General features: G+C 34.8%; 1 protein-coding gene across 7 annotated transcripts in view; it reads left to right on the forward strand.

Annotated features, from left to right (window-relative positions):
- LOC106459600 (protein CLP1 homolog) overlaps positions 1–20,255 on the forward strand; it is a 107,609-nt gene that overhangs the window by 53,297 nt on the left and 34,057 nt on the right. For all 7 annotated transcript variants that reach the window (XR_002610601.1, XR_002610600.1, XR_002610602.1 and 4 more), the window contains 3 exons: positions 1,383–1,553; positions 3,161–3,250; positions 17,422–17,522. Coding sequence is in view for 4 of the 7 variants with exons in the window: in XM_022386121.1 (XP_022241829.1) it covers positions 1,383–1,553; positions 3,161–3,250; positions 17,422–17,522 (362 nt within the window). In the remaining 3 variants the exon portion in view is untranslated. The remainder of the gene's footprint in view (positions 1–1,382; positions 1,554–3,160; positions 3,251–17,421; positions 17,523–20,255) is intronic.

Genomic DNA, 20,255 nt, shown 5'->3' on the forward strand with positions numbered 1-20,255 from the left:
GTGATTTTTTAGTAAGCTACACATGATATTGTTTCTTTTATTACAATTCCAAGCTATTATTGATGCCAGGAGTTGCCACACTAAATAATAGTATTAAATAAACTTAGACACTGTTTGTGTACTAATTTTGTAATTGTTTCCTGTAAGATTACTTTTCAATGATTACAAGTTAATATCAAATCTGTGACTATTTTACATGTAATGTTCATAAAGTAAAAACTGTTGAGGTGTTCTGATAAATTTGCACATTACTGTATATTGTGTAGTTGTTCTAGATGATACAAGAAGCTAATATTTGTATTGTTCTATGAAATATTTGTATCCTTTCTAATCATTCTCTTTCAAATTATACATTTAATGGGCATGTTTTTATATTGGATTAATCAAGAATACAAATACAATGGGTAAGTTTTAGTTTGTCAGTGCTTTCATATAATTTTTAAATCAACTATCCTTACCATCTACAAACATCATATACCTTGTAGTTTGAATGACCATATGACCCTTAGTTGACTGAGTAACTGTTTGCATGGTGGTGCTGATAACCAGTCATAACCTGATCTGTTACTTCTTTTATGATTTTGTTCTTTTCACTTAAAAATATTAACAAGAACATTAAATGTTCTTAGAATATATTCCTAGTTTGGTCTCTACTGAATCAAAAATAGATTATAAAGTATCAAATGATAATTAATGTGTGATTTTTTCCATAATTTTATGGAAATGAGGTCTGAATTATCAGATGGTAAATTTAGCATTAGAATCTTTCATAATGAGTTCTGGTCAGGTGTCACAAAGTATTTAGGATGCCCAGTTTGTGAATCCAAGGATTCTTAATTAACTTGTGGTTGCTGCAAAAATACCCTCCACACTTTGGGGCCATGGGTGCACTAAAAGATTGGTCAACTCTCTATTCAGTGAGACAAGAGTATTCCAACAGATGGTGGTGGGTTTTTCTTGACTAGATGCCTTCCATCTAGTGTAAGCCCTCCATTGGCTGAGTCTGAAGGCTCCTAGCACTAAAAACTGGGATTTGATAAATGTAGTGAGCACAACACAAATATCCCATTGTGTAACTTTGTGTTTAACAACAAAGAAACAAATAAACCCTCTAGTGTTTTAGTTAAAACTAGGGATAGCTTTGCGTAAAAATTCTGAAACAAAAAAAAGTGGCTGGTTATCTTTATTTTATTGTATTGTACTTTTAAGTAAAAAAATGATCTAAAAATAGATTTTTGAAGCCAAATATAGGTTATAAAATTTTTAATGAGTTTTCAGTAAAGCCAACCCAGAATGGGGGAGTTTGTTCTTTCTTGATCTTTTAAACACCATTGTATTTCTTACTTTTTGTCCTGTAGAATTTATTATTCATCACTTTCTAGGAGCTTTAATAGTTGAACGTCCAGCAGATGTAGAAGAAGGGTTTTCCCAGCAAACACCACTTGTCTACCACTATGGACACAAAGGGCCTGGTGACAATCTTACATTTTACAACACTGTAGTTACAAGACTAGCTGATAGCATCAACTCTAAAATACATTTAAATAAAAAGGGTATGTTTTTCTTTATTTTTAAATAAGAAAAATATTGCACAAACATTTCTAACAATTTTTTTATCTTGGCAGTTGAAGTGTTATCTTTGTTTTCTGCTGTCCACTGTGCTTTGATGTTTCGTCTTGTTTTTTTCAGCTAAGTCTATTCTTTCTTGCCTTTTCACTCTCCTCACTGATTTTGATTGCTACTTATTTTAAGTTGAATACTTATCAACTTATCAGTGCAACTGTTCATTCCTTCATAGTGATAATCCACTCTGAAAAACTGATCTGTCCCTGATTAGACTATAGTTTTGTTGCTTGGTTTGTTGTAGTTTTTATTACTGGTGTTGGAAAAAGAAAAACAACATAGTTTTTGAAGTACAGGAGTAAAGTGCCCAAAGTTTATTCTACCTTAAGAATGACATCACCTACCTTGTTACTGCAAATGAATTATGCTCATTGTTCTGGATATTTCTGTAGATAAAAATATATGTCGGATACCATTGCTTGTTAATGCCTGAAAAAGAGTTCACAAAAAGTTTGGAAAAAGTGACAACAAAGTATAAGAAAAGCAAGGTAAACAAGAGTCATTTAGTCAGTAATGACTACCACCTTGGGGATTTGCAGGAGAAAATGTTCAATTATGAGTCGTCTCGCCTTTGACAGTTGGAATATGGAAACTTTATCACAGAAAAAATATAACCATTTGTTTTATGTAGTCAGCTTTTTCTCATCATTATGTGCTCAAAACTAATTTACTTTGCTTCCCCCTTTAACTAACTATAATAGATATCATTATCTGTAATTACATTGTTAATTTCTAGTTGTTTTCCATTTATAACTCTCAAGTATTATTTCTCCAGCTTTATGATAAATCTGTTTTCTCTTACGTTAGACTTTCAATCAAATCCTGGAATCTATCTTTTATTTTGTAAATGTAGATTAATTTATTTTTATATTTATATATATTTTTTACGTTTGGCATCCTGGAACCATGCCACTGGCCAGTTGATATCTTTATTCCACTCTGTTTTCATGGTGTGTGTGTATCATATGACTTTTGCTTTCATTCCATTTTCAGGAATGACAGATTACACTATACTTTCTCCAGTTTTATTTCAACTTATATTTGTAGGGTTTTCCACCTAAAAAGTGTTTGTAGAGGTAAGTTTTGTTATTTGAAATTTTTACTTTTATCTTCCAATGGAAATCAAATAGATACTTCTACCATGTTATTCCTTCCCTTCTTTCAGTGGTTGGGAGGTTTCTTGAGAAAATGATTAAAAGTATTCAGGCAATCAATAAGCCCATGCACAGAAAAACACATGTGGCCATAATTAATTGAACTACATTTAAACTACTAGACATTTTACGACATATCACCTCATGTCAAAGTGTCAAGTGAAGGAGATTAAAAAATCATGCAGTATTGACCATTGATCAGTGGGAGATAAAGTAAAAAGATATAGAAAAACAAACATGTCTGTATCTTGGCAATTAATCAAAAGAATAGCTAAAATGTTATATTATAGATAAGTATCTAATTGAGTTTCAGTGTAAAACAAAATTTAATTTTTATGCTTATTACTTTCATTTAGTAAACATGAATTTTTATTTTATTTTAGTAAAGTCAAGTGGAATAATAATAAATACGTGTGGCTGGGTAAAGAATCAAGGATATCAAGCAATAACTCATGCTGCTTTTGCATTCGAAGGTAAGAAAAGTTATTTTTATTGGAGTATATAAGGTATTGGGATATTTTTTAGTTTCATGGTGTATACAGAGTTCACCAATAAATAAATAGATACCCATTCCAGAAAAAATGCTATCTTGTTTTTTAAAAAAACTAACACAAAACAAAGGTTACAAAATTATCTTTAGTATTAATGGATCTGCACTTTCCAATATTTAAAGCAGAAACATAGTTACACATTGTATTTACAAGACCTTAAACATGGGCTAACTTCTATAAACAAAAAATGGGATGAGGGTATCCCTAGAAGATGCTTGTGTGGAACACTTATGCAGGGAACAATCAAGAATGGACACCTGCTCAATAAAGGTAATATCTCATGCATCCACTGTATGAGAGTTTTGCATATCTGGACTCATTTGAAAAACATTACAGTGTCTCATAAGGTAGAAGGGTGTCATAACAACTGTGATGCCCACTGCTGTCAACATACCACATTGCTTGAAGTGAATAGTGGCTTGTATGTAGCTACTCTGCCTTTGTAGCCCATACTGCTCTTTCACCAGCCTTGCAATGAAAGCAGTTGTTTGACATGGGTCCTTTGCCACATTTCTTACAATATCAAAAGTCTGTTCTGTTGGTTTTGGGTGTCAGGACCATGATTTGACAAGAACTGCATTGTCATCCTATTCACTGTAGACAGTGGTATTGCATGTTACTAGGTGACTTGTTGCAACTTTGTCCACCATTTCTCATCGAACAAATTGATGTACTGAAAATACGATTAATTCCTAGGATTTATTTATTCATGGTATAGCTGTTTGTATGCTGTGGTCTTTATGAAGTTATACTTGTATTTATATATCAGGATTATTTGCATGTCATATCATGGAGATTGTCAGTTTGTATTCTTAGGGAAGTCTTTATTGGTAGGTTGTATAGAAGCAGAGTTTATTGTATTGTTCTTACTAATCTTCAGTAATATATCTTCCAAAGCATACTTACCTTCTCTAACTCCACTGCTAGGGTTTCCTTCCTTTGCCCATCTAAGCATTGGTCTGATTTTTCCTCACTTGCTCCAGTCTTTTATTCCTCACTTAATTGCCCTTGGTGATATCTGTCGCGTGACACTCTCTGCTTATGTCAATGCTTCCTCAATCCTGGTGCTGTATATAAGCACCTCATTCAGATAATATTATGTCAATGCTTCCTCAATCCTGGTGCTGTATATAAGCACCTCATTCAGATAATATTATCACTTTTTCTTGACAACAAATGGGTTTCTCTGTACTGCAACCATTGGAGATATTTTGAGCATCATTCATATAAAGAAAAAAAAATTGTTTGGCAAGCTAATATACAACATGAATTCCCAGAATACTGTTTCTGGCATGGAGGCAAATCAGATCTCTCCTATCCCACCTCTGATATCTAGCATTGCTCAACAGTTGAGGGGGGTGGGGTGGAGAGTCACTGTCAGTTGAAACTGTTCGTGACCTTATTTGTAGTAAGATGGACACACAAATTTGCTCCAGTGGTGTTTCTTTGGAGGGCTCTGAGGCTGCACATGCGGGTAATCCTGGACATTCTGGAGAGAATTTAGATTTGCTTTTTCTAGTGTCTTCCTTTACTCTGTCGACTTTTCATGAGGTCAATTTGAATCAGCCGCCTCTGGCTCTTTTTTTTTCAGTTGGTCAATCAAATGTGTGAGGTTTTGTGTCTTTTGTTGGTTGCTTTTGAGCATGCACCTTCCTTGATGGCGGAAAGGTCTGAGGGTGAATACTTAGTTCTCCCTCTATCCCCTAATATTGTGGTTCACGCAGGAAGGTTTACTGCTCAGTTAGCGTGAAGGGACAGTTATGTCTAATCCACCACGTTTGTCGGAACAATATGCTTTAGCCTATCACTGCCAGGTGGACACGTATTTAGACTCTCAAAGAATAGACCTGCTCCTGGAAATGTGGGATTCCAGAATGGAGTCTGTGGTCAACCTGAATTGATTACAATTTTCTAGGCTTCATCTGACCCTAACTACAATTCTGAAATATTTATCATCCCTCCAACTTTTGTTGGAAGCCAAGAAGTGATTGCCACATCAATTTGATGATGATTTGGAACCATTGTTGGCATCTACCTTGGTTCGATTGTCAGTTTCTACACTTTCCCTAGCTACTTGGCTGGTATTTTGTTGGAGAGCATTCGTCTACCATCTGCTGCCCTTTGTGGGTTACGTAAAGCCTTTTTTCTCCAACACGTGATTTTTATGGGAGTTCCAGAGCCATTGGAATCAAGGTTTTATGTTGCTGTCTGCATTCATCCCTGATGTTGTAAGCTTCTCAATTTTCTTTAGCTCCTATGTAAGGTCATAGTTCTGCCCCTATAGTGGTGTCCTGACCCTCGACATTAGCCCCTTGGTACATTGGGACCCAGAATAGATACCACTCATACCCAGAAGGCTCTTCTGCTCTGTTGTACCAACAGTGACTACCTTGTCTTTCTTGTTTGTGGGGGTTCAGCTCCTAGCCTTTCTGAATGTGTGGAAAACCTTTACCACGGAACCATAGTCCTTGTGTTAGGATTAGTCATTCATCTCACATTTCCACCGCCATTATACCTCCAGCCTGTAGTGTTTCTGCCTCTCGCAGATTCTCGGATTTCAGAACTTCGTTTCAGGGCTATCAGAGATTTGTTGGTCAAAGGGGCAGTGGAGAGAGAGTCATCCTAGTTCTTCCAGGGTTTTATTCACGTCTGTTTGTTGTGCCCAAGATCCTTCAAGGTTCATTCCTCACTCTATGTTGGCATTTTTCACCAGCCAGGATTGTGGATAAACAAGTTAGATGTCACTGATGCCTCTCTACGTGTTTCCATAGTGGAGTGGTCCTGCCACTATCTGCATTTTGTGCAAAAGGATCAGGTGCTGCAGTTCAGGGCTCTGCCCTTTGGACTAGCATCAGCACCATATGTGTTCTACCATATTGTATGAGCTTTTTTTTCATCACCTCCATTCCTTAGGCCTGTGCACACACTATTACATGGACGATTGGTTACTGATGGCACCATCTCATCAATTGGTGGAATGTCACACCTAGATTTTGCTTTCAGAAGCAACCAAGGCTGACTTTATTACTAGAGCCAAGAAATCTATTCACATTCCAACACGATATAATATCTGTCTGGGTGTCTTTTTCAACACTTATCTCAGTCAGGCTCAGCTGACTCCCATCCAGTTCCATGTTATAGAACAGGCAGTCTGATTCTTACTCACGCCTCCTTCTTCCACTGCATGGATGATTCTTTCTATTTTTGGACGAGCACACATGAGACCCCTTCTGTGGTCTCTATGGGACTAATGGATCAGGAACAGCAACCCACTAAATTCCCCAGTCTCCTTTTTTAGGTTCAACATCTTTGATCTGGAGTGGTGGTTAGATCGAAACAATACTATGAGAGGTTTTCCTCTGCTGCCACCTTGTCCAGAGATTCATCTCTTCATAGATGCCTCAATTCTAGGATGGTGTGCATATCTCAACTGTCAGAAATTCCAGGGCCTATAGACAGATGATTAGACTTCCCTACACCTCAGTGTTTTAGAACTTCTTGCTGTTCAAAGGGAGGTGACTCAAGATCTGGACTTATTGAAGGAAAAATCATCATGCTTCACTTCGATAATTCCATAGTGATGTCTTACATTTCCTGTCAAGGGTGCACTCAGTCCAGATCTCTGTTTTTGAACATTGGATCTTCTTTATTGGGCCCACTCCCATCATATAATTTTTACTAGCTCACTGTGTTATGGGGTGATGAATTTGGTAGCAGATTAATTGTCTCAACCCAACCAGATTCTCCTGACAAAATGGATGCTGCATTGCAAGGCTTTGCATTGGATTTGCTCTCAGTTCAGAACACCAATGATTGATATGTTTGCCACTCATTGGAACTCTCAACTTCCAGCATTTTTAATCTCCAGTATTTCACCCTCTGGCATTGGATGCATTTAGTCAGGACTAGACAGGATTGCACCTCTATGCCTTCCCACATATTCGTCTGTTACCGAAAGTTTTAGCTATGAATCGTTCAACCCCTTTTCATGTTCTGTTGGTAGCTCTTGATTGGCCAGCTCAACTCTTGTTTCTGCTTCTTTGGTGCATTCAGGAGTGTCTACCTCTTTCACTTCCTCTTTAGCTGTCTCTATTGAAGCAGCCGTGATCCAACATCGTAAACCCAGCCATCCTGAAGCTCAAGCTTCATGCATGGAGGTTATGCGGTCCTTTACATGGCATCAGGATTTAACTTCTATGGTTGCCATGTTTCTGTTTCACTCTCTGCATTGTCCCACGATTGGCATTTACCATTGTAAATGAAAATGGTGTATTGTGAGAGGAGGAAATAAGTGCTAACCATAACTCATTTTTTGACCTGGCTCTTTGACATGTGTTTAGCATCTTCCACATTCACCTCATGTGAGGTGGCCTTATCGACTACCTTTAGACACTCAAAGAGGTGTAACTTATTTGAGTCCCCAGAGCTCTCCAGCCTCCTCAAGTTGTTAAGGGGCCTTTGCCCTAAAAGACTATTTCAGTTGCCTAACTGGTATATTAAGGTGGTATTACATGCTCTTTCTTGACATCGGTTTAAGCCCTTAGCCTCATGTACCATGTATTATCTTTCCATTAAGAGTTATTTTTTGTGGCTACTGACCTGTGGACATCACTGGTTGGAGTTGTTTGTGTTGCATGTGCACATGATGCTTTATCATTCTACCCATGTCCTCCTATACCCAGACAGGTCCTTTTTACCTAAGACACTGGCAACCATGGAAGGGGATAAATCCTTTTCACTGATTCATCTGACAGCTATTTCTCACCTCTATGACAAATTGGATCCTGATTGTTTGCTATGGCCTTGAAGTGTTATGTTGCCCACACTAACACCTTTAGAGGTACTAGACATTTTTGTTCATTAGATCCTTCAGTTTGTCGATATGGGGACGAAAATTGATCCATATCACTTATTCTGGTCTCTCTTTGGAGGCAAGGAGACTTCTAGGAGTCACGTCTCATCAGATTTGTCACATTTATATGTCCTTAGCGGCAGGTCGATTTGCCTGCTGGAGGACATTGTGCAGGCTGGTATGTGGACCTCCCCCAATACTTTAATCTCTCATTATTTGTATGATCTGGTACTATCTTCCTCAGAGTGTTTTCAACTACCCCTATTGCTATCTTAACCACATCTGCTAGATTATAAAGAGAGGTGAGTATCTTCCTTTCTAATATTTTCTCTTCTTTACTTTCCACTGTGCCTTACCTTTTTTTTCACAGGATCCTACTCTGTGGCAAGTGTTGCCCAAGCAGGTGTGCTTTTATCAAACCAAATCCACACTAGCAACTGTTAACACAATATACTTTATCTAGGTTGCAACAGGCTCTGTAGAAATTAGGTGTTCCATAAGAAGCAGAACAGGTGGTGTTTCTGTACTATGCTGGACTGCCACTCAGGGTAGACTATCCCGAATAAACCATAAGGGGATCCTACTTGTCCCTGCTGATCATTGAATTGAATAAATTGGGGTCGGTTTGCTTTTAAAAATTTAGGTAACTTGTTTCACCTATTGCACTGTTTCCATTGTTCCTCAGGACTCCCCAGCAGACATTACCCCCACCCCAATATTCTACTTGTGGAACTAGGGTGTCCTTACCACACCTGGTTTTCAGTCACTGGGATGGTAGACAGAGGTTCTTCCAGAGTGTTTGAATGAAATTCCTCTAGTCTTGGAGAAGAGGGTGAAGTTGGAGACCCTCCTACCCAGGACTTTGGATGTGTTTTTTTTAGATGTTAGTAGAAGAGGCACCAGCCTATGCAAGAGCATACTCATAATACAGGTTCTGATTTTATGCTTGGCAATCAAGTTGGGTTGAGCACGGTTCAAGGAAGAAGGTCCATTGTCTCCTTGTAATTCCGACTGAAGAGTGGTCCCATCCTGGGTCCTTGGTTGAGCACAGTTTGTTTCATGTCCTCCCCATAATTCTGGGGATAAGTAGACTTTACCCTTATCCACACAGTTGGGGAATGAGGATGAGTGTTCATAATTCCAGACCAGATGAGTTCTGTTTCCTCAGGTTGAGTATGGCATACAGGATCCCTTCATTCCAAGTTTGGGGTTGCCTTTCGGATTTCTTCATGATTTTGGTGGATCAGAATGTATCACTCTATACCTACAGGTTGGGATCCACTCACAAGTATATCTATTGCAGTCCAAATACCCTAGCCACCAACACAGGATTTCGGGACCATAGCCCTATAATTCTAACCCCAAACACTAGAACTTCAGCTGCCTGGTTGTGGCTTGGCCAATAGTAATGATGGATCATGTCAAATCCCACCCACAGTACATGAATTAGGTTCCAGGTGAACCGCATACCCTTACCAGCCCCTCCACCTTCTCAATGTGTGATTATAGCTATAGTGTGAGAGGAGGTCTTGGAATTTAACATGTTCTTAAAGAGATGGTGTTAGAGATTGCAGATTGGATCAGTCTCAAAAAATTATAATATTATCTGAAGGAGGTGCTTATATACAGTACCAGGATAGAGGGTGCATTGACATAGGTGGAGAGTGTCATGAGACAGATATTGCTGAGGGCAATTAAATGAGGAATAAAAGACTGGAATAAGTGAAAAAAAAATCAGAAGCTTAGCTGGGCAAATGAAGGAAACAAACCCTAGCAGTCGAATAATAGCTGTTGTGTTAAAAGAAGTAAGTACTATTAGAAATACATTTTCCACTTACAAAATGTTAACTTTTATTAGTAGTTTTTGTTTACTTCAGATCTTTCAGTAAACTTAGGCTTTCTTATTTTATATTTTGAACATAGACATTTTTTTATGGATTGATTGGAAGTAAGTAAATATATAATGGACTGGCATTAACCCTTTCGTGACGGGCTTGGTATAAAATACACGAGTTTGTATACACATCTGCACATGTTAAGTATTATACTATAACTTTTAATGCTATATGTGTATCTTCACAAACTTTAGTAGACTTTTAGTAATGATTACAAGCCTTTTTACACAAAAAATCAGATTTTTTAATGTAGTATTTTTACTAAAGATTTGTTTGTGAAAATATCGAGTCTGTTTTGTTACTAGTCTGAGTGCAAAGTGATTTTTATGTTATGATTAAAAACTATTCTTCATCCCAAAAATGTCAAGTATTGGTATAAAATACACGACTTCGTAAACACATCTGCACATGTTAAGTATTATACTATAACTTTTAATGCTATATGTGTATCTTCACAAACTTTAGTAGACTTTTAGTAATGATTACAAGCCTTTTTTACACAAAAAAAATCAATTTTTTAATATAGTATTTTTACTAAAGATTTGTTTGTGAAAATATCGAGTCTGTTTCGTTACTAGTCTGAGTGCAAAGTGATTTTCATGTTATGATTAAAGAACTATTCTTCATTTCAAAAATGTCAAATATTATTTTTGTCATCTCTAAAACCTCCTAAATATATCTCAAATGTTTGTTTTCAGTAAAACTTTATATTTTGTCTGTTATTTTCTCTACCCTAACTATATGGGGTCTGTCAATTTGACCAACCTCGTGACCACTATAAAAAAATTAGGAAATAAATATATATATATTATGCTTTATTCATTCTAGAATGACTACAGATTACAACATGAAAACACAAATGTTTAGTCTAAATAGCTTAAATCTCATAACATTATACATTTATATATATTTATTATTATTATTATTATATTGCCTGGCTAACATTACAGAAGTTGCAATAACATGGTGCATGTGTATTCATGTTACCGTATCCAAGAATATAAAACTAGCCTTTACAAAGTGACCTGTCTTGTCTGTGTTTTAGCAGACTTGTATTTTGTAAGCCTTATCAAATTTCACACGTGAGAATGTGAAACAAAATAATTTTTTATATATACTTTTGAAATAATCATAAATTACTATGTCAGTACCATAGAATTCCACTATAATTTATCAAACTTAGTAACTAATCTGTATTTGGGTCTAAAAAAATATGAAATTTTGAGCTCACTAAAGACTCGCCTTACCAGCATGAAGATTTATATTGAAAGAAGGAGATGACGTTGTACATTTGAAAATGGCTGAGAAAGCAACTAGGGGGACATTCTGAGCTTTCGATTGGTTATTCACATGTCATATACAGAAGTAAGTGTACATAAGGGACCATTTCCAAAAATGGAAAGAGGTGAGCAGGGCCACTGTGTTTGATTCAGTACAAGAGCAATATCTCAGCAAATATAAAAGATAGGAGGTTCTTGTTTTATATTCTAGCTTGTTAATGTTGGTGATTTGAGACCAGTGCTGCATTCAACATACCATGTGACACACAAACATTGATGTTTAGGTGTGTTTTTATAATATTTACTTTTAAATTAAGAAATCAAATAATAAATAATACTAAAAGTTGAATTATAATATATAGTTTGATGCCAATCTTATTGTCATAAATTCATAAAATAGTAGTTCAATAAGATTTGGAATGCAAGTCAACAAACACGATGACATAGCCTTTGACCTGTGACCCGTGGTGATGCTGTATTCTTAGCTTTGTTTTAGGAGTGAAATATGCATGTGATCCTTCTACCTGGTATTACAATCAACAAGCTACCAAATAGCAATATTATATTTTGTTAGTACAAAAATACTTTTTAAAAATGATTTGCAAGAATTTTATCTCCAGCAATATACAATTTCTGTCTATTTGCTTATGAATTCAGTAGTTAACAGTAAAATTGCAAAAGCAATGAAAGAAAATAAGTTTTGTATTTCTTTAATGCTGTTTTTATTGCCAGACTTTATTATATTCTTCCAGCCTTACTTACGGAATTTTTTAAGCATTAGGTAGCAGATACTAGACCTAGAAATCAAGTATTTTTAAAATGTCAAAAGTTTTGTTGGTCTACAGTAGTGATTTAAATAGTTTTTCAAATTAGACAGATTTATTTCTGATGTACTAAAAGCCTTTTCTTCTTGAGTTGCTTTCATGCTATTAGCAAATTCTGAATGTCCTTGATACAATGTAATGTATTTGTCAACTTACCCAAAAATCTCCCATCTTTCACCTGACTTATTGTGCATTCATCAAGAGAACGTACATAGGCACTGTTTTCTCTCCATAAGCTAGATTTTTTTGTTGACGGTTGTTCTGATACTTTCATTCACTAAAACTCTGAAGACAGTGTTAACTACTGCTACTATTGTTTCTATCAACATCAGAAATTTTTCAATGTCTCTGGAGGCAGGGAGATTGCTTGGCTATATTGTTGACCCTTTTTCATGAACAACTTATGTATTCAAACTGTATTTCCATTTTTGTCTGCTCGTGTCCCTGGGGAGTTTCATGTTTGCATGGACATTTAATTGAAAAACATTGCCATTTTATCATGATGTGAAGGAGGTTAGTTAACCAGTTCATTGCCCATCCAATTGGTTCTTACATTTTCTGGTGAGTTATCTACTTTTGCTGGTTTTGCCCATTCACTTGACATTGACTTTTGCTATTAAATGGAAGATTAGCTTGTTTGACTGAAGTTTCCATTCAGTTCACTTATTATTTAGTACCAATATTTAGTATCAATATTATTTAGTATTTAGTACATCTGGGGTTTTACAACAACACAGTATGAGGAACATGCATTGTAAGCCTTGGAGTGTCATGTACCTATGACCAAAAGACATCCTTTCTGGTTTGGGAATGATGGCTTCTCTTCATGTTGTTATTCCCTTGGGGTGTGCTCACAGCAATATTTCCAATGGGACCTTGCTTTTCAGTAGCATCTTACTTCAGATTTTTTGTCATGTAGCTTACTTGTTTCTTGCATTGCTCTCATGTTTCTTTAATTTTGGTTGACCCAAAAGTATTATCTTCATATTTTCACAGATTCCTTACTCTCCATTATGGAGCTATTTTGGGGTGTTAGCTTCAGTTTGGCTGGACTACTGTAGAAGCAATAGCTCACATGCACCTGTTAAAACTCTAGGCTGCTTAACATGTTTCTCTTGAGCTCTGCACCTTATATACCACCAATATGTATTAGTTCACACAGACAATTCTACAGTAGTTGCTTATATCAGCAATTAGCTTGGTACTCATTCTTTTAGTTTTTGTTTTACTCAGTTTCTTTGCTATCTATGGCTTCATTCTCAATATGTTCCTCCTCAATCCTGTCATGTTCTTAATGTGATGTTTGTTTGGTTCTCTTTCTGAGAATTGTCAGCTTCTACCCTTGGTTCTTTGTGTTTTCAGTGGTTTTTGGCTTTACAAATGTCTTGGTCATTTGATTAGTAATGTCTTCATAAGTTCAAATAAACATCTTCCACTCTACTGGTCTTCAGTTCCAGATCCAAATTTTCTGCTGTCAATCTTAGGAGAATCTTTTTCTTTTTGCTTACCCTCCTCTCCACCTTCTGTGAATTTTCAACACAATATCATTTATGCAAGGTACCTGGTTCTCTTCATCACTCCATTTTGCTAGCTCAACCATAATTTCCCCTGTTATATCCACTTTTGCACAGAAAACTTGTCCTTTTATCACTTTTGGAACATCTTCGACAGCATCAAACATGCATTTTTCACAATGACATTTGATGTCTGTGGCTTCACAGCTGGCTGTTTTTAGGTCTTTTGTCTGAGAGTCAAATTACTTTCTAAAGGATTTGAATCGAAGCCCATTATTGTCGACACTTTCCCTGGTTGAATATCACTCATGTTGGACTGCCTCCTGGAGTTTGTGCATTAGAAGCAGTAATTTATTGTTTATCTGCAACTCCTAAACAAATTGCTTCTTATTTTCATGTTTTGGCTCAACACCTTCTTCTAAAGCTGGTTACATAGCTGTCTTATCTGCCACTTTCAGATGACATGGAGCCAATCAGTCTTTCTTATTTTGTTTTCCCTATATTCAAATACCTTTTCCAAGCCTTTCATCTTCAACAGCCCAAAGTTTCTAGACTGTTCTAAATAGAACTTGAACTTAGTATTTTTATGTGGAAGACCACTGTTGAACCTTGTGTGATTTGTTCACTCTATTATCCATCACTCAAAATGTACTTTATTTTATTGTTTGCACCAGGCAGAAGGTGTTCTGATACATTTTGCCCTAAATGCTTCTTATACCTTGTTTCCTTTCCTACCTTAACTTGGATATGTTAAAGAATGTAACCAGAGTCTTTTGTATGTTATGTAACCTACCCGGTCTGATCTTGATTTTTATTCTTAAGAATGATTTTTATGTCCAGTGAGTTCCATTTGTTATTGTTATCTTGCACATATTGAATCTTTCAGGAAGGCATGAAAAAGATTGTCTATACCATACAACAAATTATGCTTCTCATATTTTGCTCTGACTGCAATGACAAATCAGTTTGCGCAAGTGATCCATCTTGTTTATTGTGATGTTCCCAGGCATCTTAAAAGTGAATTTCGGGTTATATCTCAATGAGTTTTCTATTTGTCAATGTCTTTAGCATCTCAGTATAAGTACCCTTTAGAGGACATCTTGCAGGTTGCCAAGTCGATGAATCTGAATATGTTCTTGAAATTTAATTAAATCATATTGCTGTCTCTTTAACTTCAAAATTCTATTTGTTTCTGGCGGTCATTCTTTAAAGCAGATAGAATCCATAGCAAATTATCTAATATCAGATAATTTACTACTCGGGCCCATACCTATGTTGTGTATAGCAACCAAAGTATTTCTGTACCTTCCAACACTCATCTTCACAGTTCTGTGGGTTTATGAGGTTGAAACATTATTTTATTATAAAAAGAGCAACAAAAAAGATAAAATCTGAGACTAAATGTATGGATTTGTCCAGTCAGGACTCTCACAAGTCACATATACCTCTGTTTGTCCTAGATCAAATTTAATCCTTTACACTGAAGTTTCATAAGAAGATAATTCCTCCTGGAAATGGAATAAGGTTACCTTCTGGTAACCAATGATGTTTTAGCAAATATCCTTTCCACCATCACATGCATGATTTCAAACTCATCCTTGGGTCTGCCTAGGTCTTTTCAATTCTCCCCAGGTGCCCACTGACTAGGTCAGTTTTTGACTTGGCCAACCTTTTCAGACTAGGAGGAAGGGGACCTTAGCCCCTAGAGCTTGTCTAGTGTTTAGTTCTTACTGGTCCCCTACTCTGATAATCTTTTACTGCAGGTACATGACTACAGGCACACCACCACCTGTAACCTGAGAATGTGCATGGCTCCATTCACAGGTTCTACTATAACTTCCTACCTCCATTTGTGTATATATATATATATATATATATATATATATATTATTATTAATGAGAGTCAAGGGTGAGGAGATTAATCAGTCCATTAACCTTTAACCTGATTCTGGATTCTAGTCAAAATCTGCTTGACTATTGAAATTGTTTGCTGTGGTTTAAACTGTTACTCTTTTGCTTCAGATCCTTACTTTTGGGGAAATAGTGTTCCTTATGACACTTTGCAATACCCATCTCCATTTTATTGAGGGTATATTGGCTTTTAGTATACCATAGGTGAATCTATCCAATTTTGAATTTCAGATTTTTAAATTAAAATGAATTTCAAACATGTACTTACTTCAAAAATACATTCCAATCCATCTCTCACCAACCGATAGAAAGAGGTTATGTCATTAGACTGCATACAGAGAAATCTTTCATATAGCAGTATAACAGTGCTTATGTACATTCTGTTGATACATGCACAATAAGTCATGTGAAAGGTGGAAAAGTGGAGAACTGTGGATAAGTTGAGTTATGATTTGCATTGTGTCAAGGACATTCAGAATTTGATCTCATGTGGATGCTAACGGCATGAAAGCAACTCAACAAGAAAAGGCTTTTAGTATTCATAGGTATTAACGTCTCTGTTTGAAATTCATTTTCATTCTAAAAAGTTCACATTTGATGAAAGTTCAAGCATTTTGATAACTAACCATGAGAGTAGGATTTAGGGAAATTTATTCCTGTTTTTTAAATTACTGTACATTCAGCTTTTTGCATGCTCATTTGTTAACCTTTTTTTTTTTTTGAAGGTGATTAAGTAGTAGGAAGAATCAGTTTGGGCACTAAAGGCAGACTTCATATAATAGTATATCTTTTTGATGCAAGTGATATAATAATTCAAGATAGCCTGTATGTAACTGATCAATACATTGATCTGCATGCACATATAGCTTTAATTAGTAGTAAATTCTGTAGCTTAAATTTTAGTTCTTTGACTAAATTTGCATAATGTACTCTGATTCATGTTTGTAAACTAGTCAGTTTTTTTTTTAATTATCAAAGTATTGACAAAAAAAGAGGACTATTTTTTCCTTGAGTAAAGGAAAGTAAAGCATAAAGGTTTGAGTTCAGGAATTTTTGTCTGTTTGTTCCAATCATGAGATTTCATTAAAATATACAAGACCAGAAAAAAACATCATGAAGTCTGTATGTAGAAATATTGGTTTTAAGAAGAAGAAATATACAATTAAACATTTCATATACATCAAGTGGTTTGTAGAACTTATTCAAGAAATCATAAACAAACATAAAAGTAACTCGAAATAGATATATAAAACAAAACAATAATAATTCTAGGAAACTTTGAAACCAACTTCAGATAAAAAATGGAGTCAGAGCTATTGTCTTTCAGCCTTTTTCAGAGAAAATGGAAAAGTAATTTTAAGTACTTTTATATCTGCATAATGTTTTCTTACCTTGTTTATGGTTTATTGGTATAAAGCTTTTTCAGAGGTTTTGTCTTTTACTTTCTTTATTTTGTTTTATATGTGTCTGGCTCATTTTATTTTTTATTTCTAAGATTCTGAGATCTTTTATTTTTTAATTGTGCAATTTGAAAATATTGGTGTTTTCTGGTGAACAGCTACTGTTGTTGAAATTTAACTGTCTGCTTTTTTACTGTTAAAAAAGTATCAATAATATCAAGATTCATAAAAGTGAGGAAAGTAAGTAATTGAATGTTACACTAATTTAATTTAATTCTAAATTCTGTTATAATTTCACTTATAATTTTATCTTTTTGTTTTCTAATTTGCACACTGTAAATGTTTTGGACCAATACATCTAGGTAGACATATATATATTGAGCTGAATTACATTTTGCATATGTTTTTATTTTTTAGTTGATGTTATCTTGGTTGTTGATGAAGAAAAACTGTGCTTCGAATTACATCGTGATGTGCCATCCTTTGTACAAATTATTGCAGTACCTAAATCGGGTGGGGTGAGTAATGAAAATTATAATACTACAGATAAAGTAGTTTTAGCAATTGACGGTTAAACAAAAGTAACACATGGCCTATATTCACCTAGTTTTGTTAATTTTTTACTACTCATGTTTCATTTACTTTGATTAACTATAATCTTGGTTTTTGATAAAAAAAAATGCTGTATGAAATAACATCATGTTTAACCATCTTTCGTCTTGTCTATTATTATTAATTACCATCTACCAGAGTGAGTAGAAAAAAAAGGAAATCAGAATGCTACATTGTAAGGTGTTTTGGGGTATTAAAAGTTTAATGTAGTTAGTGGCTAGTGGCTTTTAATCATCTAACTTTTCTTACATTATTACACAGTTTTTAGTTTTTCAGGCTGCTACCATTTCAACTTATTTGTTTTAATAATTTTTTGAGCAGAAGACCAGTCTACTGATGTATATAACCTCGTATTGTTGGGGCAGATCCAGACTAAGTTTTTTTTGTCAAGTTTTTTTTCTATGGGACAGATTCTGTACAGTAGGTGTATGTGACTTGTTGGCAATAAATTTTAACAATAAACAAGCAGCACACAGTCCACTTGTTTTAAAATAATATATTAAAACAAGTCAAAAATATATACATATGTTTGTTACACTTTTGATTATAACAGTTGTATCCAAAACTTTAAATAATTATCTCTTTTTCATCATAGTCCACACAGGTTGATTCAATTACTTTAGAACACAATTGACAAGACAAACTATTCTTCCTGCTCTGTTATTACAATACAGTCTGTGATAAGTTCACTTTAAAAATTGCCACTATATGCTCTTGATGGCTAAACTCACAGTCACACAGTCTAGATCTATCTATCAAACTAAATTTTTGACACATATTTATACCCTGATAGAGGTTTAGAAGTTCCAAACACTACTAGATATTACAATGCAATAATACTCAATTAAAACTATGACAAAAATTCAGAAGATTCTATTAACATGACGCAATAATATAACAATCACCAATTCATAACTAGTGAACTACAACAGTGTATTATTCATAAACAGTTACATATATGATCCCATGATAAACTATCACTTCTAAAAATAACTAAATTTAACACTTGTGCTATATAAACTGTCTGTATGATAACACTCCCATTAAACTTAAATTGAAACATTCGTGTATATCAAACATTTTTTTTATTTATTTTTTTGAGGGGGAAGGCAATTGTGATAAGCTTGTGACAACAGATATATATATTTAAAAAAAAAATGAACCCTCTCTCCATGGGCATTTTTTTGTACTCATGTCATGGGATTTTAGTGATTGACATTCAAAATGTAATTAAGTTACTTCATTTTTGTGGTATGCCAATAAATATAGCATAGAAATGTAGCTGAAAACACAGTCAATATGTGAGCGTAAGAAATGCACTTTCAAGCTCATATTACAACCCAACTCACGGAATTTATTGAGCATGTTACTGACAGTATTTTTGTAATTTGGGTCCTTTTTATTTCATAAAAATTTGTCAATAACATCTTTAAAGGCAACCCATGCTTCTTTTTCAACTTTCCTCATTGTCCTTTCAAACTGTTCATCTGAAGTCAATTTCCTAATCATCATTTCTATTGACATCAGAATCAGATAAGAAATTTCCTTTTTATTTTGAGTGTTGTAGCCTTGCACGTTACATGAGCAAAAATAGCAGTCATCTCCGTGGTTTCTAAGCTCATTCCAAACCATTGGAATTCCAAAAGGCAAAGACTTTTTTTGTTACCTTTAGTCCATTGTCTCAACTCCTCAACACAAATGGTGCAAACTTTTGTGGAGCATATGATTTGTGTTGGCCCTCAAGTTTTATTCCAAAATATATGTAATACACTATTTTTATAAATTCTGTAATGTTTTTGCCTTTGTTTCTTTATAACAAATATATCACAAATATAACAGAATATGTTTGGGTCATTTACACAACTTCTTGTTGCTATAGTGATAAGTAAATAATACTGAAAAGAAAAAAATAATGTCAGATTGCACACACAAACAAATACTATCCAGAAATGACACATCATGCGGCCTGTTAACCATTTATGTAATAGAGATGTGTTTCTCATGGGTTCTAGAATGATCTATAAGACTCTTATGTTGCGATTAGTCTAAAGAAATCTATAGCCAGTAGTTTCAACATTTTAAGCATAAGAAAATATGATCCGATTTCAATGAAAATGATTCACTTATGTAAAAGTACATATGACGTTTTGTGAAAAATCTGTACGCGATGGAGAAAAATGGATATCATTTTTGGATTCAGTGTAGGGGAATTACTGTAAAACATGTAAAAATTTCAAGACAATAAAACCATTGCAGGCCTGTGTAATCCATATTTTAATAGTGTATAAGTTTTAAGTTATTAATTTTATAAGACAATATTTAAAGAAAAAAATCCTGAATTTTTCCTAGTACGAGAATTGTAACATGTTCTCTCTAGGCATCCCCTTTTTAAATTTATTTATTACCCCTCCAAGAAGTAAAAAATTTAATGTAAATTCCTCATTAGAATATTGTCATTGCTCAGGCAAAGCATAATATTCATAGCCTTCAATATTATTTGATCACAGAGCCATGAAAAAAAAAAATCAGACCCCTCTTGCAATGCCCACCTGTCACATCCTCTTTGCCACCCAATGGCACAGCGGTATGTCTGCAGACTTACAATGCTAAAATCCGGGTTTCGATACCCGTGGTGGGCA

This window comes from Limulus polyphemus, unplaced genomic scaffold (genome assembly GCF_000517525.1).
Source record: "Limulus polyphemus unplaced genomic scaffold, Limulus_polyphemus-2.1.2 Scaffold635, whole genome shotgun sequence".
NCBI lineage: Eukaryota > Metazoa > Arthropoda > Merostomata > Xiphosura > Limulidae > Limulus > Limulus polyphemus.